The sequence below is a fragment of the Crinia signifera genome, chromosome 1, assembly GCF_055691185.1.
Source record: "Crinia signifera chromosome 1, ASM5569118v1, whole genome shotgun sequence".
Lineage (NCBI taxonomy): Eukaryota > Metazoa > Chordata > Amphibia > Anura > Myobatrachidae > Crinia > Crinia signifera.
This window is the reverse complement of record NC_139217.1, coordinates 323883931-323911186: the sequence shown is the minus strand read 5'-3', so window position 1 is coordinate 323911186 and position 27256 is coordinate 323883931. Positions and strand designations below refer to the sequence as shown.

Here is a 27256-nt window from a genome sequence, read left to right as displayed (position 1 = left end):
TAAATAAACCAGTATTGATGCAGATTACAATAACATAGCATACATTAACACAAACATTTCAAATACTATACAGATAAAATCTATCATTGCATAATCTTGGTCAAGGTCTGTCTATAACAGTATAAGCATATCAGAACTGAAACTGAGGTAAAATGAACACTGCATATACAACATTAATGTACTTAATATATTGTCTAAACCTGCCTTGGTGTATGATTTCTTTATCAAATTTAAAGTAAATCTAAAGTTAGAACAAGAATAATGTATTTGATCAAAAATATTCACCTGTCAGCCCCAAGTGCAAGGAAAACTTCCCGTCTTATGTTCCATAAGGAAGCAAAATCTGGGTTTAATGACAATATCTGTGTTGTTAATTCCAGTGCATCTTTATCCAGTTCCCCGATTTCACGCTGAAGTAAACATGAAAATAAATATTCAATGAAGAGAATGTGTAATAACCCCCCTCATGAAGAAATAATAGAGACAACATTTATAACAAGGGTTAGAGAAGTTTGCTGAAAAATAGTGTAATCTATATATCAGATACCCAAACGCGGTCCTCAAGGCACCCCAACGGTCCAGGTATTAAGTATATCCATGCTTGGCCACAGGTGACTTAATTAGTAACTCAGTCAGTCTGATTTAACCATCTGTGCTGAGCCACGGACATACCTCAAACCTGGACCGTTGGGGTGCCTTGAGGACCGCGTTTGGGAAACTAGGCTATATATGATTAATTTACATTCAAGTTTCCTACATGTGGGTGAGCAGCAAGTGAAGTATGTGGAAAAAAACACTATGGCGGTGATCAAGATATTTACAGCAAACAGTGAAGAGCCTTTCACAACCTCAAGGTCTTAAGGTCAGATGTATCAAGCTTCAAAATGTGATAAAGTGGAGAGTGATAAACAACCAGCTCCTACCTGTCATTTTCCAATCCCAGCCTGTAACATGGCATTTAGGAGCTGATTGGCTGGCTGTTTATCACTCTCTATTTTAAAGTTGATACATCTGGCCCTGAATGATCAAAAGGCAGATCACCTGAGAGACTGTTACATGTGCTAGGAATGGTTTTGTTAGCATTTAAGTATCACACAATGGGGGGGAATTCAAAGAAGAAATAAGTGGATTCGTCAGACACTTCACGGTTGCAGGGATCTTGCTAATATGTACTTGATGCCCCATAGGCAGCAACATTTCTTACCAAATACGGCTTTCAGGCAGCCATGCGAATGGGGTAAATCGCTCTGCCGTTGTCCGCAATGAAACACAGCAGAATTGGCTACGTCACACCTAATTGATTCCCTCCAATATATCTTGAAGTGTTAAAGTCACATACTAAATATTGGTACAGCTTAAAGCTGCACTACCAGCTGTAACATACATTTTACTCACGTTTATAACTTGGCTATCAGGTAGTAAGAGCAGGAGATCAGACCTGACTCCTGGCCTGAAAACATCCATCAACTGCACATGCATATGGATCGTAACACACATGCGTGAGGTCATTCAGCAAAAAAATCCAGTCTTTTTTGATCATTAGCTAGCAAGTTGATTTACAGGAAGCCGGCATTTGTGGGTGGTAACTGCCATTATCTAAGAAAATGCAGGCATCACCAGGGAGTGTGTGTGTGACATCAGCTCCGGCCTCGATCAGCCTGTTTCTATCGTACAGGCTGAGTAGCTCCTGGTTTACGCACAGACCGCACACTGAAAAAAATCATTGAATGGTGAATGAGATGCGAATGGATTTGCAACCAGCTATAGCCGATTGTGACTTGCTAATGGATTCTGAATATGAGGCAGCAGAGCACACTGCCTCCTTTCCAGATTCCAGGAGAATCCTCTGGCTAGCTAATTTTCACCAATGCTCCATGAGCACCAAGGAGATTTTGCAATAAAAGGACACATCCTCTCATTGGTCCTTCCACTAACAGTAAAATGTCCATCGCTATAGGTAATAATGCAGCTGTAAGAAGCCAGTGTGTGCTCTCTTCAGGCAACAGTTTGCATTTAAAGAACCATTCAAAATAAAACAGATTGTCACAATCTTCAGTGTACATTGAAGCATGATGACCCTTTCAGCTATTGAAACCTACAAATCCCAGGATACCCTGCTATAGTTTTATTATTAGGCAATGCTAAAACTGGCAGTGTATGTTGGGAAGTGTAGTTTACAACAGCTGGAAATCAACAGGTTGGCCAGGCCTGGTCTAGAACGGTTGGAAGCAGGGCATGTGCCGCAGGCACTGATGGAGTCCTTTACTGGTTGATTATCAGTTATATGCATACCTAATACATTTAAACTTTTAGTGGATTTTAAGCACTGCTTGAGAGGCCACCCACTCTTTTATGAATCATGTTTCAGGCTGTGCACTTGAATTATATGTAATATATATATTTATATATACACAAACTACCTTATACTGCACAGGACTGTTGTGTATTTTCTACAATGCATTGCTGATATTTATCTGGTACATTATCATGCATGGACTAGTGGTATTTACTATATATTATTCAAGGAGCCTGGACCATGGACTCTATAATGGAAAGCCAAGTCTTTGTGTTGGTTGAGAACACTCCCTCTGGAGGCTGGTCACACACCTAAACATGGACCCATACCACTGACCCATACCCTGTGGGCCCTTCAAGACCCAGTCCGAAAATGGGCAGGTTTAATTGTGGGGTAACCTTGGAAGAGCAGGGAATTATAGAGAACTCCACATAGCTAGAGCGGTATATAGACAAAGATATGTCCTGATTAGAATGCGAGCTACAAAGAACGATGCATGACTGTATGTATTGCCAAGACTGGTAGCACAAAAATAGGGCAATCAAATGAATATAGAACAGGACTAGCAAAGTAGAAGATATGGTTCTTATGTAGAAATGCCCCAGTAGGAAGGTGGACAAGACTGCAAAGAAGGCTAGGGAATGAGAGAAAGAAAGGTTGTCACACAGTAATGGGGCCTACACATGCCATTATAACGTGCAATTTTAACTTTTTAGTTCAAATCACACTGTGTGTATTTGAATTGTGAAGCCGATTTGCACTTTTGCGTAGTCAATATCGCAAGGCAAAATAGTATGTGCATGCAGGTATTGTTGAATTAGATACTACTGAAATGTAGTCAAAATTGGGTGTATTTTAAATCGCATGTGGTTTAAATCACAAAGTGTGCACAATCCAAATCGCCTAGCACACATTGTATGACTCAAATCACACCTAGCACCATGTGTAGGCCCCAGGAGGTCAGTATCATGAGCATAGACTGTGCAGGCAAGACAATTTTTACTATGTTTATGTTTACAGTGTATTTGGCCATAAGCCAAATGGCACAGTCAAAATTGTAAGTGGATAGTCAAAATTGGCCATGAGCCAGAATCGTACAGTGTAAAAAAAGCAACTTAGAGGGCAGATGTAAAGGGAGCAGTGCAAAGTTACTTGTAAAGAAGACTGTCATTAGCAAGAAAAGTATCTGCGAAACAAGACTGAATTTAAAATTGTGCTTACCTTCTGCAACACAGCCTGAGTGACACTCACATACAGTTGTAGCTTTTTCTCTCTCTCCTTGCGTTTTACCTCCTGTTGCTCCAAAGTAGTCTTTACTTTAACCCGACCATGCTGAAGGTAAAAGATCAGTTAGCTTTCATGACCAGTTTACACTCCTTTAGCAATCATGCTTTGTGCGTCTATAGATACCACCAATGAACACACCATTGAAACTTGCAGGAGCTTAACCCTTTGAGTGCCAATGTGCAAAATATCCTCACAGCGAACAAAACTTCAATTCATTAACTTCAGATCATTTGCCGGCAATAACTAAAGTGATTCATATTCCCCGACTTATACCCTGGCATTTTTATCGGATATTCTCCACATCTCTCACAGCAATGGTGGCACTCAAAGGGTTAAGGGTTATGCTGTACATTGTGGTGCACCAGATGTATAATATGTATACACACACACAATATACTGCAGTGGTGGCTGTTTGATAAAATAAAACACAATTCGTGGTGATATAACAGACTATAGGGTCTCATTGGGAGTTACTCAGTTGATCAGGAGGAAGCAGGTGGTGCAGAAGCACTGGGTGAATGGTCACGTATTAGTGGGAAGCTGCGCTGGTTGCTGATGCCCGCCATCTACGGTCAGTAAACAGAGGCATGACAAGCATTTATTATTATTATTATCTTTTATTTATATGGTGCCACAAGGGTTGCGCATCGCCTGACAAAACACAAATGAGCAAAAAACAAGAAATTAACGAATTATACTACAATGCAATTTAGGACAAGTACATGGTAAATAAGGATAGTTACATCAGGGGACAGGACACTGAAGCAATTATCAGGGTGGCAGAGGTTTATATATTCTAAGAAAGGCATATGAGGAGAGAGGGCCCTGCTCGTGAGCGCTAACATTCTAAAGGGGAGGGACAGACAGACTGGAATGACACAGAAGGGGTGCATGCGACTTGCAATAAGATATACATACATAAAATCAACTTGGACATACCATTGTGTTTCAGAAATGAAGGACAGGAGACCTGCAATAGATAAAGACATTTCTGGGAGTCAGGGGAACAGAATTTCCAAATCATTTTGCAGAAAAATCATTTTGTTGGCAGGTCTGTGCGATAATATACAGTTAGTCTTACATTTTTCCAAAATGGTGAGGTAAATTCTACTTGGGTGAACCCTCTCTTAAATATAAATACATAAATATCTATTCATTTGAGGAAAGAAATGTAAACAGAAATAATTAGAATTCAGGACTAGGCAATGATTATGAGTAAAGAAATATATTTATGTTACACAGTAGAAACCTTTTAGTATAAATGGAGACAGATTTTGCTACTGCCTAATATACTCTGAGCGTGGTTTTTACAAGCTGGCTTAATTCTCTGTGTTACATTGTGGTGGAAAAAAAATAAAAAAATGAAATTTCCACTGTGACAACACAGAGGGCTTTATATGTGCGGGAGCTGGGTTTGGCAAGTTATTGGGAAAGGAAGAACGCTGCTTAGATTTACTTTAACTATGCAAAATGCGGTACTTGTTTCCTAGCACGGCCACCATCGGGGGTAATCGTGTACCTTAAATTAAGGTACACGATTACCCCGATAGACCCGATTTCCTTTGAAATCAGGTCCATTTTGCCGGCAAAGGCAAAATCGGGTCCATTGCGTCGGTCGGGTGCATTAACATGGCACGCGACGCGACCAACGCGATGCACCCGATTTTCCCATAGGGTTCAATGTTAAAATATTTTTAACATTGTAATCGCGTCGGTCTTGTGCATTATAATGGCACAAGATGCGATGGACGCGATTATGCACATTTTACATAGCTAACAATGGGAAATGGGCCAATATGGCCCATTTCTCATTGTAGATGCCCCCCCCCCTATTGTGAACGTCACCCCACGATTGACGCCAACCCGAAGCGTGGCGAGCGTAGCGAGCCCGCTAGGGGTGGCGGTACGCGTCCTCCGACCTTTTCATACCCCTACTATCCACGTCGGCGTGGAGTTGAGAATATAAAGTATGGCGAGCACAGCGAGCCCGAAGCATGGTGAGCGCAGCGCGCCCCGCGAGGGGACGCGTATACCTGTGAAGTTATACGTGTGCGCTCGCCACGCTTTGGGCTCGGTGGCTGGCTGCGCTCGCCACACTTTATATTCTCGACTCCACGCCGACGTGGATAGTAGGGGTATGAAAAGGTCGGAGGACGCGTACCGCCGCCCCTCGCGGGCTCGCTATGCTTCGGGTTGGCGTCAATCGTGGGGTGCCGTTGAGGGGGTTAAAATTGGGTTCTGGGGAGACTTTTACATTGAATCCAATGTAAAATAGGGTCCCAGGGACCCTATTCACATTTCAATCAATGTAAAAATCGGGACCATCACGTCGGTCGCGTCGCATGCGATGCGATCGATCCGATCAACATCGGTGTGGCCGTGCTAGGAAACAAGTACCCAAAATATGTTCATATTAAGCTATCATAATGTTCATATTGAATAACCAACAATGAATAATGTACACTTCAAAAAGAAATATAAAGTACTATATAGCAGAGAGATATTTGGATGCTCAAGAAAAGGGGAGTTTTAGATTTAAGCATTATAATATTAGAGATGTCACCGAAGAATGGATTTGATCAGCCCACCATGATTAAAGGTGTATACAAAGAAATTCAGGTTCATTCGCAAAGCACATTAGGTTTGCTAATGGACAAAATCATGTGCACTGCAGGTGGGGCAGATGTAACATGTTCATAGACAGTTAGATTTTGGTGAGTTATTCTTACCCTGCAATATTGATATCAGTTTGAAGAACACAACTCACCCAAATCTAACTCTCTCTGCACAGGTTACATCTGCCCCACCTGCAGTGCACATGGTTTTGTCGATTAGCAAACCAAATGTGCTTTGCAAATGAATCTGAATTAGGCAATCACAGCAATAGGACAGGCACAATGGTGCCATGATTGGCAATTGTACAGGAAAAGGGGATCGATCCCTGGTTTAGAAAGCTGGCAGTGAGTTGCAGGCTGCTGAGCAAACAGACATGACGCTTGGCATACAGAAAATCATTTTTAATTTTAGAGAGTACATTATTGATGAAGTGAGGTGAATTGAAGCCAAACTCTAGCATTTGGAGGAAGGAGTTAAGCGTAATATTAAGAGTAATATTTGGGTGATCTATGGTTTTGTATTGTGTAGAGGGTGTAGGCATGATTGTCTCAGCGATAGAACTGTAAAAAAATTAAATAAAACAGAAACAAACAAACACTCTCCTTTGAATATTAAATCGGGCAGAAGAAATCAACCAAAAGGTCCTGCATGTGTGTGTGTTCCTGATAATCTGCCCATAACAATTTTTGGTACTTGTTTCCTAGCACGGCGCCCACGATTTTCAATCGTATGGCATCTTATGCATTGTATCGCATCGTATGCCATATAGCCGCATGCGATGCGATTTTGGCCCCCCTATACGATTTTTAATTGTATAAGCACCCTAATGGGTGCTTATAATGTTAATTGCACCCCCACGCCACCCCACCCCCCCTAAAGACGTCAACCAGAAGCATGGCGAGTGCAGCGGTATGCGTCCTCCGACCTTTTCATACCCCCACTATCCACGTCGGTGTGGAGTTGATTTTAGATAGTGTGGCGAGCGCTCGCGTATTACTTTACATATATTCCGCATCCACTCGCCACACTTCGAGCTCGGTGGCTCGCCACACTATCTAAACTCAACTCCACGCCGACGTGGATAGTGGGGGTATGAAAAGGTCGGAGGACTCGTACCGCCTCCCCTCGCCATGCTTCGGGTTGGCGTTGATACTGGGGGTGGCGTGGGGGTGCTTTAAACATTGTAAGCACACATTACGGTGCTTATACAATTAATAATCTTATAGGGGGGCCATTTAACATTAAAAACACCCATTAGGGTGCTTATACAATTTAAAATCGTATACCATTGTATATGGCATACAATGCGATGGTATACGATTTTACATTGTATAACATAGGGTGCCATCGCATACCATTGTAAGGCTTATGGTATACGATGCGATGGGCGCCATGCTAGGAAACAAGTACCCAATTTTTCTTTGTGGCCAACATATACAAAGTCTGTGTGGTGTGGCAGAAAATCGGTACCTTAATAAAAATTGCTTAGTACTGCCTTAGCTTTAGAGAAAGCTTGTGAAGCATTATAGACAATCTGCTTAAGTAATTTGGACACAAATGGGAAGAGATTCATTGTTCAGTAAGTCATAAGAAAATGGCAAAATCAAGTGAAGGTTTCCCTATCTGTATATGCAGCTCTCTCATTTACTGTACTTCCAAACTATATCTATCTATATATTATTATTATTATTATTTTTTTTAGAACATGCTACCATATTGCAGTAGTTACTGATTATATGGACTGGGCACCACCCTGCTCCCTCTTGTTATACTTACACCCGTTGCCAGTGAACTAGTCCTTCTCCTCCTGGTGGTCTGCGTCGCCTCTGTCCTTGAAAGAGGGTCAGGCCTTTGCTATTACTGCAACTGATGGAGATAGGAGAGATCAGCACCAAGTACTATATAGACTATTTGCACATACCCGTAACGCAACGTAAAACAAAATCCATCAGGTTACAGAATGTCATCTATTATAACGGTGTCCATCAAAAGGAATAAAGGGGTGTGACACAATGACCATGAACTCACAAATTGCAAGCGGTTACTTGGGATCGATGACACCAGGATACATTCTTAAGCATCCAATTCAATTTGCAAATTCAGCCATTAGCACTTCATGAGGTAAAGAATTTTACAACTTAAAACACCCTTACAGAAAATCATCTTTTTTTAAAGACTTTATTTACCAGACGGTACAATTAACACAGAAATATAATATAGAAAAATGAAAACAGTAGAGAAACATTCATGTATCAGAGAAAATTAAATACACTAAAAAGTCAAATGGTGGGTGGTATAAATAAAGGCCCATACACACTGGGTGACTTTCATGTGAAAGCCGCTCAATTTTCTCCTATGTGTGGCTTTCAGCATGAAAGACGCCCAGTGTGTACAGGGCAGCGATGGGCGGTGAGCACTGCTGCGCAGTCCCGCATCATCACTGCCGGACGCTGCTCATCTGCTGGTAATACCCGCAACTTAAAAAGGACATAAATGAATTGGAACAGGTACAGAGAAGGGAATCTAAGCTAGTAGAAGGCCTCGAATCACTAGAATACAAAGATAGGTTAACCAGGCTGAATATGTTTTCACTGGAGAAACAGAGGTTGAGAGGTGATATGATTAGTATGTTCAAATACAGGATTGGGAATCATATGGATCTGGGAGATGATTTGTTCACTAACAGGCCTGTACTTAGGACACGGGGGCATGTACTGAGGCTCGAGGAAAAGAAATACCGTACTGAATTAAGAAGAGGATTCTTCACCATTAGAGCAGTAAAATTCTGGAACGCATTGCCGGCGGGGGTGATTACAGCAGCTACTGTTCATGAATTTAAATCAAAACTGGATGCATTTTTGGCCACTAAGGGAATCCTATAAATATGACTTACTCAAGTCAGTAGTAACAAGTTAGATAGGTTGAACTTGATGGCCTAATGTCTTTTTTCAGCCTTAATTACTATGTTACTATATTATACAGAGATGCGATGCAGGTATAACCCGGGTTAAGCAGCGTGTTGTGTTCACACTGTACCTCGACCCAGTGCCACATGACACCAACTCAGGTCGGATCCGGGTTATTTGCGCAATGTGAAAGGGGTATAGGAATACTGCAAATGAGTAACTTACAGTTAGTGGGGTCTGTATAAAGAAGAAAGAGCCGAATTATACTCACCGATAATTCCTTTTTCTTCCTAGAGATCCCATGGCAGCCATAACATTGGGATGTATCCCTTTCCCCATAGATTAGACAGGAGTTTTTTCTCTAGGACCGCCCACCTTGGGTATAACAGCCTCCTCCTCCTTAGCCTCAGTGTCTTTTGAGTGTCTCCGTAACCTGGAGAAAAAATACCGGGTTATTACCTGGTAACGGGTTTTCCTCTACTCCGCCATGGCAGCCATCATGTATGGGTTTCTCCCTGCTGGGTAGTGCTTTTGGAAAGGAAAAAAAGACCTCTGGATCCTATAAGAAGACTCCTCCTCCATACACCAGTGTCTTTATATTTCTTCAGCTTTAAAACAAACGAACATCATTATTCCACGTAACATACCATTATTTGGGGTGGGAAATACCGCTGCCATGGCGGAGTAGAGGAAAACCCGTTACCAGGTAATAACCCGGTATTTCCTCTACCTCCGCCATGGCAGCCATCATGTATGGGTCATACCCAAGCAGTACCGTATTTCATGGGGAGGGTATACTCACGTATAACACAAGAACAGGCCACCGGCCACTTAATTCTCAACTTAAAGAAGAACGTTCCTTCACGTCTTAGTTTACTGCCGCGCTCAGGATCTTCCTCCCAAACTTGGCATCTGCAGAGGACCAGACGTCCACTCTATAATGCTTTGTAAATGTGTGGGCTGAGGACCATCCTGCAGCCTTGCAAATCTCTGTTAGTGACGCAGATTCCTTCTCTGCCCACGACGACGCCATTGATCGCGTTGAATGCGCCTTAAACCCTTCAGGCGGTTCCTGCTGCCTTATGATATATGCTTGTCGAACACAGCTTTTGATCCATCTTGATAGGGTTTGCTTAGAGGCCCTTTGCCCCTTTCTTTCTCCTTCTGATATTATAAACAGGTTGTCGACTTTACGAAACTCTGCCGTCCTTTGTCTGTAAATGGACAGGGCTCTGACCAAGTCCAGACAATGCAACCTGCTTTCTTTACTGTTTGTAGGGTTTGTACAAAACGTCGGTAATATGATTTCCTGATTGATATGGAATTCTGACGCCACCTTCGGTACAAACATTGGATTTGTCCTCAAAACTACTTTATCTGTATATATCTTGAAGTATGGCTCCTTTATCCATAGTGCTTGGAGTTCCGATACTCTACGAGCTGAGGTCATCGCCACTAAGAACAACACTTTCCATGACAAGAATTTCAAGGCCACCTCTTGTAGTGGCTCAAAGGGTGATTCTGTTAGAACCCCCAGCACCAGGTTCAAGTCCCATGATGGTATCGGACTCCTCACCCTTGGCTTAATTCTTTTTACTGCCTGCATGAACCTTCGTACATATCTGTTCTTGGCTATGTCCCAATCCAAGATGCATGATATAGCGGAGACTTGTACTTTCAAAGTACTTGGGGATAGGTTCATCCGAAGACCTTCCTGTAAAAATGACAGTATGGTGACCACACTCCGAGGATTCTTACTATTTTCTTTCGCCCAAAAAGCATACTTTTTCCACACTCTATAATATACTTTCATGGTTACCGGCTTCCTCGCTTTAAGCAAAGTATCTACTACTCCTTCACTGAATCCCTTTGCTTTCAAGCTTCTGCTCTCAGCAACCAGGCCGTCAGTTTCCACGACACCGGCTGCGCTTTGAATACTTCTCCTTGTACTAGTAGATCCTTGGTCGACGGTAGTCTCCACGGATCGTCCACTGCCAACTTCTGTACCGTATTGAACCAGGCTCTGCGAGGCCAGTATGGCAGGATCGTTATTACTTCGATTTCTTCTCTCTGTAGTTTCCTCAGTAGCCTCTGAATCATCGGTATTGGGGGAAAAACGTAAGCTCTCTCCATGTTCCAAGGCACTGACAGTGCGTCTACTTGTTCCGCCAGTGGCTCCCAGAACCTGGCAAAAAACCTGGGTACTTTTGTGTTTCCTGCCGTTGCCATAAGGTCTACTTGTGGACGTCCCCATCTTTTCTCCAGGTCTTCGAATACTGTCTGGTTGAGACCCCATTCTCCTGGCAGGCATTCTCTTCTGCTTAATTGGTCGGCCACTACATTTTCTTTCCCTGCCAGATATACTGCTGTGATGTTCATAACCCGACCTTCCGCCCACTCGAACAATTTTGCGGCCACCTCCATCAACGCTCTGCTTCGTGTACCCCCTTGCCGATTCACATAGGCCACTACTGCCTGATTGTCGGACCTGATGATTATTTCTCTCCCTTGTAGTTGATCCTGAAACCACCTGCAGGCTCTGACCACTGCCTCCATTTCCCTTAAGTTGGAGTGGGCCTCCCTCCAATCTTGCTGCCATTTTCCTTGAGCCACTTGATGATTGAAGGTTGCTCCCCAGCCTGTTTCGCTGGCGTCTGTGGTCAGTGTAACCTGCTGCTTCATGCCAAAGTATCTTCCTGCCACCAATCTGTCTTCTGCCGCCCACCATTCCAAGTCTTGTCTGGCCTTTGTGGACAGGACTATCCTTTGGGACAAGTCTTTTGAGTTTTTGTTCCATTGAAGATGAAAACAGCTTTGTAGTTTCCTTGTATGGAATCTTGCCCACGGGACTACTTCTATAGCTGCTGCCATAAGGCCTAGTACCTCCATGCAGTCTCTTGAGGACACAATGCGTCTTCTTTGTAGACTTTCTACTTGCCGCACTAGTTTTTTTTTTCTTCTGACTTCTGTCAAGGAAATATTTAGTTCTTTTGTATTGACTACTACCCCCAGGTATGTCCGCTCCTGAGCAGGAATTAGCTGGCTCTTTTTGTAATTTATTAACCAACCGTGTTCCAAGAGACACTGTACCACCCTGTCTGTGTGCTCTTGCGCCTTCTCCTTGGAATCTGCGACTATTAAAATATCGTCGAGATACGGGAACACCCTTATCCCGCTCTGCCTTAGTGCTGCTATCAGCACGACCAGCACCTTGGAGAATGTTCTCGGTGATGTAGCCAGACCGAATGGTAGGGCGTTGAACTGATAGCTTGTGCCCATCAGCCTGAACCTCAGATATCTTTGATGGCTTATGCAGATTGGGACGTGCAAATAGGCGTCTTTGAGATCTATCGACGTCATGAAGTCTTTTTGACTTAGATCTAGTATCACCGATTTGATACTCTCCATTTTGAAGGATTTCACCTCTATGAACTGATTGAGTCGTCTCAGATCTAGTATGGTCCGAAATCCCCCTGTCGCTTTTTTTACTAAAAAGAAGCGGGAAAAGTATCCCCGAAATTCTTGATCCTCTGGAACAATGCTGACTACTTCTTGTTCCAGCATTTCTTGTAAGCTTGCAAATAAGGCTTTTCTCTCCACCCTGTTTTTGGGAACCGGAGACTGAACAAAAAACTCTCCGGGCACCTTGTTGAACTCCACTTTGTACCCGGAGGATACTACCTCTTGGACCCACTTGTCTCCAGTGGTCCTGGACCAGATGCTTGCAAATTTCAGTAGTCTGGCCCCCACTGTCTGTGACCTGACATTACTGTGCCTCCTTCTTGGAGGAGAATTTATTCTCCCTACTTCTTTGGGCACGAAAATTGCCCCTTGAGGTCCAGGATCCCCTTCTGTAGGGCCTTCCTGGTCTATATGCCCGTGACTCTCTGTAGTCTTGGGGCTGAAATCTTCCGAACTTGGCTGGAGGTACCCTTCTGCCTCCCTTATCCTGAGGGAGCCAAACAGACTTCCCTCCTGAGATCTTAGCCACTAGTTCGTCTAACTGTTTACCGAACAAGTAGTCTCCTTGGAACGGCATGGACAGGAGTTTATTCTTGGACTGTACGTCCGCTGCCCATGGTTTTAACCATAGGGCCCTCCTTGTCGCGGCTGTTGCTGCCCCTGCTCTGGCCGCCAGCCTCACCGCATCCATTGATGCTTCGCAAACAAACTCCACTGCAAGCTGTACATCTTGTACAATTTTTAACAGCTCCGAACTTGCGAGGTCATCCAGAATATCCCCTTCTAATTGCTGACACCAGCCTCTTATTATTCTGGATGTTACTGCCATTGCTGACGCTGCTTTCAGGGAAGCCCCTGAGATTAAGTGTTGCTTCCTTAGGCCCAGCTCGATTTTCTGATCCATAGGATCTTTAAAGGCGTTGGCCTCTTCTAGTGGCAATGTGGTCTTCTTTGACAACCTCGCCACTGCCGCATCCACTTTAGGTGCTTCCTCCCATGATAGCACTTGCGTCTTGTCAAAGGGGTACATTTTGTTAACCTTCCCTGGAATAGCCACTCTTTTGTCTGGCTGTTTCCAATCTTCGGTTATTATATCCTTCAGCGTTTGTGATAAAGGAAACGTTTTACTTTTCTGTTTTCTATCTTTAAAAAGCATTTCCTGCAAGCTTATATCCTCTTGCTTGTCCTCAATATTTAATGCTTTGTAGATACGAACCAGAAGGTTGTCAACCATGTCGGCATTAAAGTCCGCATCCGACCTATCCTGCCCTGGATCATCCTCCTCTCCATCATCTAAGTCACCACCAAGCATATTGGCACTGGTCGACTGACCCGCTGTATCATCCATATCCTCATTTAGCACATAACTCTTCCGTTTAATAGGCGTTTTACCCGGATCCTCCTTAGGTGCAAACGTATCTGCCAGAGCTGTTTTCAACATCTGTACCAGGCTCGCCATTTGAGCCAGGGGAAACAACTGAGATGCCTTACAGCCCTCACACACAGTCCCCACGTGCTTATCTGGTAGCGTCTTGTCACATGTTGCACATTTGCTCAGTGCAGATTTCTTCTGCTTGCTTTTCCCCTTATCCTTGCTAGACTCAGACCTAAAATGACAACCACCAACTAGTCACTATAAAACCAAATCAACTTTAAACACCACGTGGACACCCTTACACCCTCACGCTGCTCACCCAGCTTTTCCGCCAGACTGCCTGTCTTCCTCCATAATTGGTAGTGCGCTCCCTAAAACACAGTCACGTCTAAGAATAAGTACTGCCAGTACCAAGAAAAAACTTTTTTTACATGAACCATAGATAGATACAACTCACCCCGCTGCCGCACAACGCTGAGTGTCTCCAAGTCCAGGCCACCAAGAACGCTAGCGTACAACTCTGTACCGCTCCACAGACCGAGTCCCGCTTCCGATCACCCAGACCTCAGATCAGCGTGACACTGAACACACGCCGGCAAACACAACTAATGACGCGCCGGAAGTCGCGCCCTCGCTCTGAGGCTACGTCACGCGCACTACCCGGCGTCCGCCCTTCGCACAGAGTTAGGGCAGGAGAGCGCGTGCAGGTTTATTTAGTAAGTAACGCTCCCCTGGACGCCGCCGCTCAGCTACCCCATGGGGCCCGCATTTGGCATAATGAGCGCTCCTGCTCACCTTCTCTCCTGCATGAAGCCACAGCAGCTGCAGGGAGCGACAGTCTGCAGCGTGAGGTGAGCTGGTGTCCACACACATGCACTACCCGGAAAGGAAAAAAAGACACTGGTGTATGGAGGAGGAGTCTTCTTATAGGATCCAGAGGTCTTTTTTTTTTTCTTTCCAAAAGCACTACCCAGCAGAGAGAAACCCATACATGATGGCTGCCATGGCGGAGGTAGAGGAAACACAATAATAACACGGGAGGGTAACAAGTGGCTGCCATGGGATCTCTAGGAAGAAAAAGGAATTATCGGTGAGTATAATTCGGCTCTTTCTTCTACGATCCCCATGGCAGCCATAACATTGGGACATACCCAAGTACACCACACGGGAGGGATAGCTGTATTATATTTACTTATGGCGATGTCAGTCCCGCTGACATAGCTCCTTGCAACACGTGGTTCCCAAAGTGGGCAGTAGATACGTTGAGTGCATAATGGTTAGAAAATGTATGGACTGACGACCAGGTAGCCGCTTTACAGATCTCTGTAACTGACGCCTTCGCCTTATTTGCCCATGATGTGGAGACTGCCCGAGTCGAGTGTGCCTGTACGATCGGAGGTGCCACCTTGTTCTCTTTCTTGTAGGCAAATAAGATAATTTCTCTTATCCACCTAGAGATCGTTTGCTTCACAGGTGCTCCTCCTTTCTTTATTCCTTCAGGAATTACAAATAAGTGTTTGGAGGTTCTAAATGTCTTGGTTCTTTCCAAGTATATGGATATGGCCCTCACCAGGTCCAAGTTATGCCACATTTCCTCCTCATCACTCTGAGGATTTGGATAAAACTCGGGAAGGGTTATCTCCTGATTAAGGTGAAATCTAGAGATTACCTTAGGTAAGAACTGCGGGTGTGTCCTCAGCACCACCCTGTCCGGGAACACGACAAGATAGGGTTCCTCGATCCACAGCGCCTGTAGTTCACTCACTCTCCTCGCAGAGGTGACTGCTACGAGAAAAACCACTTTCCAGTTAAGCAGTTTGAGCGGAATGTCCATGAGTGGTTCGAATGGATGCTTGGCTAATACTGTAAGAAGTAAGTTCAAGTCCCAAGGGGCTACTATTGACTTGATTGGGGGTCTAACTCTCTTCATGGCTCTGCTGAATCTCTTTACCACCTTTTCTTCTGCCAATGGTCTGTCTAACAGAACGCTTAACGCTGATACCTGAGCTTTAATGGTGGCCGTTGCCAGCCCTAAGCGAAATCCATCAAAGAGGAACTGTAACAACTCACCAGTGGAAATCTTACCATAGTCACCTGAGAACTGCCCCCATTCGATGAATTTCATCCATGTTCTGTAGTATGCTAGAGAAGAAACATCTTTTCTGGCTTTCAACATCATGTCTGTGACTTGTGAAGAGAGATTATGCTTCCTTAGTATTTGCCGCTCAATCTCCACGCCCTTAGACATAATGTCGCGGGTTCTGAGTGTAGTACTGGGCCTTGTGTCAGTAGGTCCGGTCTGTTGGGTAGCTCCCATGGTTTCTGCACTGATAACCTCATGGCGTTTGCGAACCAGCCCCTCCGTGGCCAGTATGGTAGGATTGCCACTAGGTCTGCCTTGTCCTCTTGTATCTTCTTTATCACCTTGTTTATCAGGGGAAAAGGTGGGAATATGTACCCTAGTTTGAATTGCCATCTGATTGTGAAGGCATCCAATGTTGCTGCTTGGGCATGATAGTATCTTGAGCAGAATGTCCTCACCTTCTTGTTGGCATAAGTAGCCATCAGGTCCACTTCCGGGACTCCGAATCTCTGCACGATCTCCCTGAACACCTCTTCGTTCAGTTCCCATTCTCCCGGATCTAGTAGCTTTCGACTCAGGAAATCTGCTACTACGTTCCTCCTTCCTGGTATGTATATAGCCGAGATCGAGAGAAGGTATTTCTCCGCCCATACCATAATATCCTGTGATATTCTCATCAGTTTTCTGCTTCTGGTGCCTCCCTGATGATTTATATGTGAGACCACCGTGACGTTGTCCGACATTATTCTGACATGATTCCCCACTATGTAATTCTTCAGTAGCCTTACTGCTTCCCAGACTGCTTGAAGTTCTCTTACGTTCGAGGAATTCATTGTTTCTTCTAGGGACCATATTCCTTGCACTGATGCATTCTTCATATGCGCTCCCCAGCCGGTTAGACTGGCATCTGTAGTTACTACCGCATATCTTGGACTCTCTAGACTGGACCTTCTTCTCTCCAGATCCCTTGTCCACCACAGTATGGATCTTCTTACTGATTCGTTCAGTGTGATAAGCTGATGGTCCCTGTACCCTCTTCGGATCAGAGGTAACAGGTACCCTTGTAGACCTCTCATATTTGCCTGGGCCCAAGGTATAATCTTTATGCAGGACGTCATCATGCCCAGCAATTGTACGGCCATCAGAAAGGTCACTTTCTTCGAATACAGGACCTTTTCTATCATCTCTTGGATTCTTATACATCTCTCTGGTGGTAGCGCAATGTTGAAATTCACAGTGTCTATCAGGACCCCCAGGAACTGAATAATCTGACTTGGTAGAAGGTGGCTCTTGGTTTCGTTTACTACCCAGCCGTGTCTCCTTAGTGTTGATAGTGTCAACTCTAGACCTTGTAGGACTTCTACTTCCGAATCCCCTACGATTAGCAGATCGTCCAGGTATGGCCAAATCAGGACTCCCTGTTTCCTTAGCTCTGCAATCAAGGTTACCAGAACCTTCGTGAAGACCCTCGGAGATGTTCTTAGCCCAAAGGGCAGGCAAGTAAACTGGAAATGCCTGTTTGACACTTCGAACCTGAGGAACCTTCTGTGGTATCTGTTTACTGGGATGTGATAGTAGGCGTCCTTTAGGTCTATTGACGCTAGGAACGCTCCCTTCCTTATCCCAGTTAGAATGGATGACAGGCTTTCCATCCTGAATTTTATCTTTTTTATATTCAGGTTGAGATCCCTCAGATCCAGGATTGTCCTGTATTCTCCATTGGGTTTCTTCACTAGAAATAAGTTCGAGTAAAAGCCTCTCTTGTGTTGTAGCCTGGGAATTTCCTCTATGGCGTTTATTTCTAAGAGTTGCTCTATCTTTATTTCCAACTCTCTTCTTTCTTCCTTCGCTATTGGTGTTCTGGATTTTAAAAACCGGTCTTGTCTCGGGTGACATGCAAACTCTATTGAATAACCCCTCTGAATTATATTCAGGACCCATCTGTCCCCAATCGTCCTTTTCCAGACCTCTGGGAAATTCAATAGTCTTGCACCTATCTTGATGTTTAGTGGATAGTCATAGCCTTCCACCTCTGTCCGACTGAAATTTTCCTCGGTAAGGCTGGCGAAAGGACTGACGGGAAAGATTAGGGTTCCCTCTTCTATAGTATGGCTTTCCAGGCCTGTAGCTTCTTGCGTCCTTAAAGGACGGTTTAGGTGTTCCTGGATAGGGAAACCTATTCCTTCTATCCTGCGGCAGCCGGACAGATTTTCCGCCAGACAGTTTCTGTATCATGGCGTCAAGTTTAGACCCAAATAAATAATTTCCCTCGAAGGGTAATGCTGTCAGTTTGTTTTTGGAATTTGCGTCGGCACTCCAAGGCTTTAGCCACAGCGCTCGTCTTGCAGTTATTCCGGCTGCCATGGATTTTGATGCGAATGCCACCGAGTCCAGTGACGCTTCACACAGGTAGTCAATAGATTTTTGCATAATCTCTAAACTGCGTAAGATATATGTTTTAGATATTTTATCTTCTACATCCGTATGTAGGTTTGCTGCCCAGAGCCTCAGAGCACGGGATACTGAAGCAATAGCGACTGATGACCTGAGTGCCCCTGAAGATGCCGTGTGTACCTTTCTTAAGGCGGTTTCCACCTTCTTATCCATGGAATCCTTGAAGGCCGCAGCGTCTTCCACCGGTATTGTAGACCTTGACGTGAGCTCCGCCACCGCCGCGTCTACCTTAGGGATCTTGCACCACGCCATGAATTCTTCATCCTTGTATGGATACATTTTATCCACTCTATTACTAAGGGTGAGTTTCTTGTCAACATTTACCCACTCCTTCGCAATTATTTCCCTCACTACCTTATTAACTGGGAAGGACCTCCCCTTCTTTGATCTATCCTCAAATAGCGGGTCCTTTTCCGTAGCGGTACCTGTAGCCTCTTGGTAGTTCATTGCCTTGTATATGTTCTTTAGAACGTTCTCCACTATATCAAGGTTAAAGGTTCTATCCTCCTCTATTTCTCCTGACTCATCAGTGGAATTCTTATCTGGTTCCTCCATGCCGGATGAACCCTCCTCTTGGCTCAGCCCCGCTTGAGACCTAGACCTCTTAGCTGTCTGTGACTGGACAAATTCATGCTTAGACACAAAGTTCTGTTTCATCCAAGCCATCAGTTCCTTTAGTATCTCCGTATGCTCTGATTTTTTTGGCACTTCTCTTATGGGCTCCTTATGTCTTGTCTCACATTCTTCACATAGTGACTTGTTTTGACACGCAGAGAACACCTTATCACATGACATGCAGTTAGATTCAATGTATTTCTTTTTAGAAAGCCTTTTCTTTGGCACAGGGATAACTTCTGTAGGCACACTATAAGAGACAATGGATATACTAAGTAGCTAGAAATAAAAGAAATCTAGGTACTCTTTACCTAGAACGGCGCCCATCGCGGTGATCGCGACATCGCGGGCAGTACATAAACGGCCGCGACGCGATGCCCGCGATCACCGCGATTTTCCCATAGGGAACAATGTTAAAAAGCCTGATTGACCGCGATTTTGCATTCAATGCCTCAATGCCCGCGATTTTCACATAGGAATCAATGTTAAATGGGCTACAGAGCCCAAATAGGCAGAATTAACCCTTAAATGTCCCCCCAATTTTTGTACGCCACCCCACGATCCACGCCAACCCGAAGCGTGGCGAGCGCAGCGAGCCCGCGAGGGGCGGCGGTACGCGTCCTCCGACCTTTTCATGCCCTACTATCCACGTCGGCGTGGAGTTGAGAATAGAATAGTGTGGCGAGCGTAGCGAGCCTCCGAGCCCGAAGCGTGGCGAGCGCAGCGAGCCCCGCGAGGGGACGCGGATACCTTCACAGGTAAACGCGTCCCCTCGCGGGCTTCACAGGTGTCCGCTTTTCGCCACGGATACCTGTGAAGCCCGCGAGGGGACGCGTATAACTGTGAAGGTATTCGCTGCGCTCGCCACGCTTCGGGCTCGGTGGCTCGCTACGCTCGCCACACTATTCTATTCTCAACTCCACGCCGACGTGGATAGTAGGGCATGAAAAGGTCGGAGGACGCGTACCGCTGCGCTCGCCACGCTTCGGGTTGGCGTGGATCGTGGGGTGGCGTACAAAAATTGGGGGGACATTTAAGGGTTAATTCTGCCTATTTGGGCTCTGTAGCCCATTTAACATTGATTCCTATGTGAAAATCGCGGGCATTGAGGCATTGAATGCAAAATCGCGGTCAATCAGGCTTTTTAACATTGTTCCCTATGGGAAAATCGCGGTGATCGCGGGTACACGATTTTTATGTACCCGCGATTTACCCGCGACGCCCGCGATTCTAATCGCGGGCGCCGTTCTAGGTAAAGAGTACCGAAATCTAATGCCCCAAAAACACTAAGGGCTTACCTCATAGGGGCACTGTCCAGCTTAGGGGAAGAAGGCACTTCCATCTCAGCCATCGTTTCTGCAGCCCAGCATGTGCACTGCACAGCGCTATCTGCTGTGTTTAAATATGGCACCTTAACTCATTCATTACTGCGCCAGCAGTTTTCAGGATGGCCGAGCGGAACAGACGTTTCCCGCCTTGTTTCCGGGGACACCTTTGTTGTGCGCACTAGAGCTGCTCTGGGCGGAAGTAGACGCCGCGCGTACTTCCGCCCTACCGTGCCTATCTCCGCAGCGTGCAGTCGCGGCTTACAGATGGGACTGCCGCTTGCTCACCACGCTGTTTCCAACTGCGCCTTCAGCCTGTATCGTCTCCGCCCTGCTGCCGCAGTGTCCAGCTGGAAAACGTATCTTATCCACAGCGCCTGCACCCAGACTGGTGTCTGACAGGTATTTGGCTGGGCATGTAAACGAGTGTTGTGCATAGGGGTATAGATAAATCTGGTCCCCCTCGCAAGCTCTCCTTCCCACATGGTATAGAGGTAGCCCTGTAGAAAGTAAAATAACTGACTCCTACTCTGTCCTCTCTAACGGAGACAGGAAAAAAAGACACTGAGGCTAAGGAGGAGGAGGCTGTTATACCCAAGGTGGGCGGTCCTAGAGAAAAAACTCCTGTCTAATCTATGGGGAAAGGGATACATCCCAATGTTATGGCTGCCATGGGGATCGTAGAAGAAATTTGCAATATTGTTAAATGCATACAGGGCCAGATTGGCCTACATAGGTATAGAGAAACCCCAGTGGGCCCCACTGCCTGAGGGTCCCACCTCCTCTAGAGATCAGTGTCCAGACTGTGCACTTCAATTATATATTATACATGTTACATTATATTGCACGAGACTTTGTATTTTCTCCAGTGTGTTCCGGGTATTAATTTAATACATTATTATGCATGCTCTAGAAGTATTTTATATATATGCGCTGTAAATTTATAAAGAGGCCCATGCCATTCACATGCTAATGGTTAGTCAAGCTTTTGTGGAGGCTGGCCACACCCCTAAGTATGGGCCCCCTATTCCTGCATTACCCAGGTAGCCCTTCATGCCTTAGTCTGACACTGAATGCATAGATCAGTTTTAGTAAATCAGTTAATTTTCCTTACTAATGCTTCTTCTACAGCACTATGGAATATAGGGCCTTATTCTGGTTCACTCTCAGAGGCAAATTCCTTCTCAAATGGACAAATCCATGTGCACTGCAGGTGGGGCAGATGTAACATGTGCAGAGATAATTAGATTTGTTGACTGATTTTGTTTCGGTGCAGGGTAAATACTGGCTGCTTTATTTTTACACTGCAATATAGATCTCACTTTGAAGTAAAACCCCACCCAAATCTAATTCTCTCTGCACATATTACATCTGCCCCACCTGCAGTGCACCTGGTTTTGTCCATTTGAGAAGGAATTTGCCTCTGAGAGTGAACCAGAATAATGCTTTACAAATAAAGCCTTAAATGCAACATGAATGTATTACATTTGTATTTACCACCATGTTCTAAGGATGGGAAATTGAAACAATGGCTGGGGAAACACATTTTAGTATCAGAGCCAGATTAGCACACATATATCTGATCCGAGGGTTATGTGGGTATTAGGTGAAGTAATATATATCACATTTTCATCATCTTACCAACTAAGAACATGAAAAGTTTGTTGCATGAAGTTGTACGTGAAAACAAACAAAAAGACTGTCCACAATAGGTGGGATAGAGGGAACTAAAATTTAAATTTCTGCTCTCTTTAGTGCATGGGTAGAGAGGGGAGTCTTATGGGTCAAGCAGCTGATGGACATTGAGGCCGTGATCTTGTTTAGCTCAATGAGCACTACTGTATTCTAAATTCTGGCATTATCTTCAACCCAAACAATTTCTCCAAAGCCTTGATATGATTGGCCTACAGTAGACCAGTGACCCCTTTTGAGGCTCTGTGATCCTGCTCTCTCAGTGCTGACAATTGCTTATTGAGCATTTATTTCCAGATCCCCTATATTTGATAGAGTGTGGGAACAGAATCTATGGATCTCCTTAGATCCCAAAGACTGGCACAACATCTGTTCAAGATCTTTTAGCTATTCAATTGTAGAAAGTCAATTTACGGTGTCTGCCTACTGGTATAGGTACCCACAAATTCTGGTGAAAATGTTCCTCACTGTTTCAGACAGATACTGGAGTTGAAATGCCCCATACACACTAAAGGACGGGGCATGGCCGATATAATTAACAATAACAACCGCTGGTCCCGATGGGCAACCTAGATGTTGACCCTATGACTGTCCAGCCCTAAGTAGATTTCAACTCCAAGAAATCTATAGAAACTAGTGCACTTTTCCTCCAATTCTGAAAGAAATCCGAAGTGTCACATTGAATGCGTTTTAGCTCTGTTTCCGACCTGATGCGCGATCTCATGTGCTTCAGACCGCGCAAGAGCTGCACTATAGGATCTGCAGCCCTTGCTGTTATCGCATGTGACATATCATATGCAAAAAGACCGCATATGTTAGATCATGTGTGATCCTGCCACCAGGAAAGCTGCTGTGTGCTTCAAGAAAATTGTATGCGACTTCTCCTCTAGAGAAGTAACGTTAGTGTACAAGGACCCTAATAAAATAAAGTGCTGAAATAAAACGTTTGCTAGTTTTTAAGTTACTAATGTGCCCTCCCTGGGCCGCTGACACGCTGCTGATGTCACTGATGTTTCAGTGCAACTGAGGAATTGCTGACAGCCACTCTCAGCAGAGGGAGAGGGGGAACAGTGGTGTGTCAGCGACTGTCAGCTCTTTTTAAGGTGCCCCCTGATGCCTCTGATCACCTCTGCTGAGAGTGGCTTAATAGGGGCTGGACAGGCATTGGCTCTGGCTGGCCATAGGGTGCCCCGTCCGAGCAGTCTGGGGCGCGGGGGACGCACAGCTGGCTTGATGAGTTGGCACCATGGGGCAGATTTATTAAGCTTGGAGAAGAGATAAACTGGAGAAAAGGTAAAAGGAGATAAAGCACCAGCCAATCAACTCCTAACTGTCTTTTTCAAACACAGCTGATTGGCCGGTGCTTTATCTCCTTTTACCTTTTCTCCGCTTTATCTCCAGTTTATCTCTTCTCCAAGCTTAATAAATCTGCCCCCATATTTGAAATGGCAGCCGGGGTCATCCATTGGAGGAAGAAGCTTGATCTCTGCTTCTCCCCTCAGATAAGTAAGGAGGCAGTAGCAGAAGAGGCCTGCCAGGGCAATGAGTATTATTTAGGCATTATATGCATGGCACTGCTGGGGGCATTATATCCATGGTACTGCTGGGGGCATTTTGTCTATATCACTGCTGGCAGCATGGCATTACTGGGGGCATTATATCTGACACTACTGAGGCCTGCCCCGGGGATGGCAAGGCTGGAGAGCTCCTACAGTGGCACCCATAGCAACAAGAATTTACCCCTGGCAGAGCAGGTTAACCCCTGACATCAAGCATGAAACCCATATCAACGACCATGTAGGTAAGCGGAACTTATGTGGCATAATATGTAATTACGGCATGTGGTATTATACATAATAAGCATTGCAGTGTGTGGCATATTGTGTAATAGACATTACGACGTGTGGTATATGTAATGGCCATTATGGCATGTGTACATATAATGTAATGGACATTATGGCATGTGCAAATTTTTGGTGCAGGGCTGCGGTGCGCACTGTCCCTGTTATTAGTATATCTGGCTCCTACATTTTCATCCTGGCTCCTAGATTTGAAAGAAATTTGTCAAGCCCTGAGCTAGGAGGTGGTCTGGAAAAAAGTAAACAGTTGGTAGATCTAGTGGCCAGAACCTCTGGGTCTATGCCTATGTGGGACGGGAAACTTAGCAATATATTTTATTAGGTGATATTGCAGCTTAAAGATGTAACTTAATTTTAAGCCTAGTCGGATTTAAAAAAAAAAAGGGGGGGGGAGAATCCGCACTCTGAGTTCATACACACATCCAGGCGGTGCTCAACTCAATGGTACCATGACGTCCATAGATAAACCAACAAGAAAGAGGGCACTCACCATTGTTCACCTAACTTAGAAAGGTAGTAAATTTGGCATCCCACATATTCAGTTGTTTTGGTCTGAATCCCAGAACTTCAAGACATTAAGGGAAGTTCAAAGTGATCCTGCTCCATCAGAGAGCTCCACCTGGTCTCTTGATGTCTTGAGCCTGGGACTCAAACCAAAACACCAACAGAATATGTAAGATGGCAAATAAATTGACTACATTTTAAGCTACGTGATAAATAGTGAGTGTCCTCTTTCTTCGGAGATTCAGGCTCATCATAAAGGGGGTCTCATATTTGCTTGGGAGATCAGTGGTCCCAGTCACGTCAATCTTTGCATGTCGTCTGCGGTCTCTGATCAAAGCCATCTCAGGTCACCCATTAAGAATGGTCATGTGGATAGAAGGCAGAAACTCTCATAGCATGTACCCTTATGGAGTTTTATAGCACAATAATATCACACAATGACATAGAACAGTTAAAATTCTTACATTAAATTCAAGTTGAAGAAGGTGCTGGTGTAGGGATGCTAGACACTCTCCTGAGGGTTTGCAGTATTATTCCATGGGACAATTTCACGGATTCAGTACTGAATCCCGGCGTTCAGAATCCCGACAGCCAAAATCCCGACAAGGGGGGGGGACGTGGATCGCTGCGCTCGCCACGCAGCGGGCCCGGTGCCTCGCTACGCTCGGCACACTAATTTATTCTCCCTCCGGGGGTGTCGTGGACACCCCCGGAGGAAGAATGTGTCGGGATTTCGGCGGTCGGGAATCCGGCGTCGGGATTCTGAATGCCGGGATTTTAACTGCATCCCAATTTCACAATGGTCAACAAGGAGAAATTTTAGCTGCCACCCAACAGCCCGGGAGTGTTTGCACAAAAGAGAGTAGGGAGGGATAACATGACTAAAGTCTTTGTTAATGAGCACTAAAATTGAAGCACTATGAGTATCCCAGTACAATTTAGTGATGGCCATCGACTATTTGAAATCATCAATGGTTTATGGCTGAATACTTTTGCTATCGATGTGGGAGAACCAGATGGTTTCCCCACATTGATGGCAAAGAAGAACCAATGGGTTTTTTGTTTTTCAAAGTGCCGGGAGATGAAGCATAGCTCTGCCCCCTGGCACCCAGAAGTACCGCACCCAAGTTCTGATTGGCCCATGGGCCATTCATTCAAATATAATGTATGACTATCAATGGTTAACCATCAAATAGTTTACCACTATCGATTGCTGGGTGCAGAATTGCCATCGATGGCAACCATTGATGGCATCTGCACCGATGGCCATCCCTAGTACGATTGTTATACATGGAGCATCCAATAATGTTTGTCTATTGCAGTGGTTCTCAAAGTCGGTCGTCAGAAACCAACACAGTTCACGTTTTCCAGGTCACCCGACAGGTGTACTCATTACCCACTGACACATTTTAAAAGATCCACAGACGAAGCTAATTATTTCACTTGATTCCATAAGGTGACCTGCAAAACATGCACTGCGTGGGGTCCCGAGGACCAACTTTGAGAACCTGTGGGTTATTGAATGGCTTCAAATTGGTAATCTGAAACATTATTGGAAACACTAGGAATTTGTGTAATCGTTACAAGCCCCGTTACACACATATATATATATATATATATATATATATATATATATATATATATACATACATACATACATACATATACACACACACACACACACATATACACGTCTGGAAGGAAATAGTAAACCCATCATTCAGGGACTATGTAAAAACCGGACCCGGACAAGACATCAAAATCTGCAGTCCGGAGCTTGTAGGGTCTGGTCGGGGGGTGTCCTGTTCGGGGGGTGTCTTGTCCAGGGGTCCCTGTGATAGCTATCACCAGGGACATGGGGGAGGGGAGATTACAGCCTCCCCGTGTGGTCCGGACCGTCCGGTTTTTGCTACATGCCCGAACCATACAGGGAGACTTTATTCTACCCGTCCTCCTCTACCTGGTGACAGGTGTGACAGGCAGCCCCCCCCGGGCACGACACCCCCCGGACCGGACGCTACAAGCTCCATACTGCAGAGTTTGACGTCTGGTCCGGCAGTCCGGGGGTTTTGTCCTGGTCCGGGTTTTACCCATACCCCATCATTCAGGTTTCATTTGTCCCATGTGACGGTTACACATGAACAGCATCTCACATTACACAAATGACATGTTAGGAATTAAGGTTTACGCATAGCAGCCGCGACGATGCCGCTGGCACACACCAGGGCGCAGTGCAATTTAGCATCAGGTACACACAGACAGGGACAGTGGGTGAGCCGCGTACCTGCCACTTACTGCCGGCTCAGCAGCCTCAGCCAGGACCTGGTTTTACCGGAAGCAGCGCAGCAACACCGCCTCTCACGAGGTCAAGCCTACCAATGGTATTGCAGCTCTTAGCTGTGTGTGCTACAGCGGGGTCTGTGAGAAGAGCTGTGTGATTGGGAGTCAGGGGGTGATATTTCCCAGGAGCCTGGGAGTAATTGAACAGCTGTGTACAGTATATGGCGTAGTGATGATGACACTGCAGCTGACTGGCTCGGTAGCTAGTGAGTGTCACGTGCTGGCGGTAGCTGACGGAGCCGGGGAGAAATGGGTGGGGGGAATGATAGTGAGGTGGATATACATATACAGTCAGTCAGTCAGCAAGCATTCCCTCAAGGGGAGGGTTGGTCGGTTCGGTTGTGTACTATCATGCTGCCGTGTTACCTGATAGCGAGCAGGCAGCTCATGCTGCATAGATGAGGGGCAAATATATTCAGCAATGACGCGTTTTAAAGCATAG

General features: G+C 45.2%; 1 protein-coding gene across 2 annotated transcripts in view; it reads right to left on the bottom strand.

Annotated features, from left to right (window-relative positions):
- The window catches only part of RABGGTA (Rab geranylgeranyltransferase subunit alpha), a 69932-nt gene extending 42998 nt beyond the window's left edge, over positions 1-26934 (bottom strand). Inside the window, exons 1-5 of one of the 2 annotated variants that reach the window (XM_083187812.1) lie at positions 26759-26934; positions 7976-8065; positions 4523-4553; positions 3518-3628; positions 286-410 (exon numbers count right to left, since the gene is read on the bottom strand). In XM_083187812.1, the coding sequence (XP_083043938.1) occupies positions 286-410; positions 3518-3628; positions 4523-4525 (239 nt within the window). In that variant the 5' untranslated portion in view covers positions 4526-4553; positions 7976-8065; positions 26759-26934. Of the gene's footprint in view, positions 1-285; positions 411-3517; positions 3629-4522; positions 4554-7975; positions 8066-26758 lie in introns of those variants that run through there. The other variant, XM_083187821.1, reaches the window with a different exon arrangement.
- Between the last annotated feature and the right edge of the window lie 322 nt (positions 26935-27256).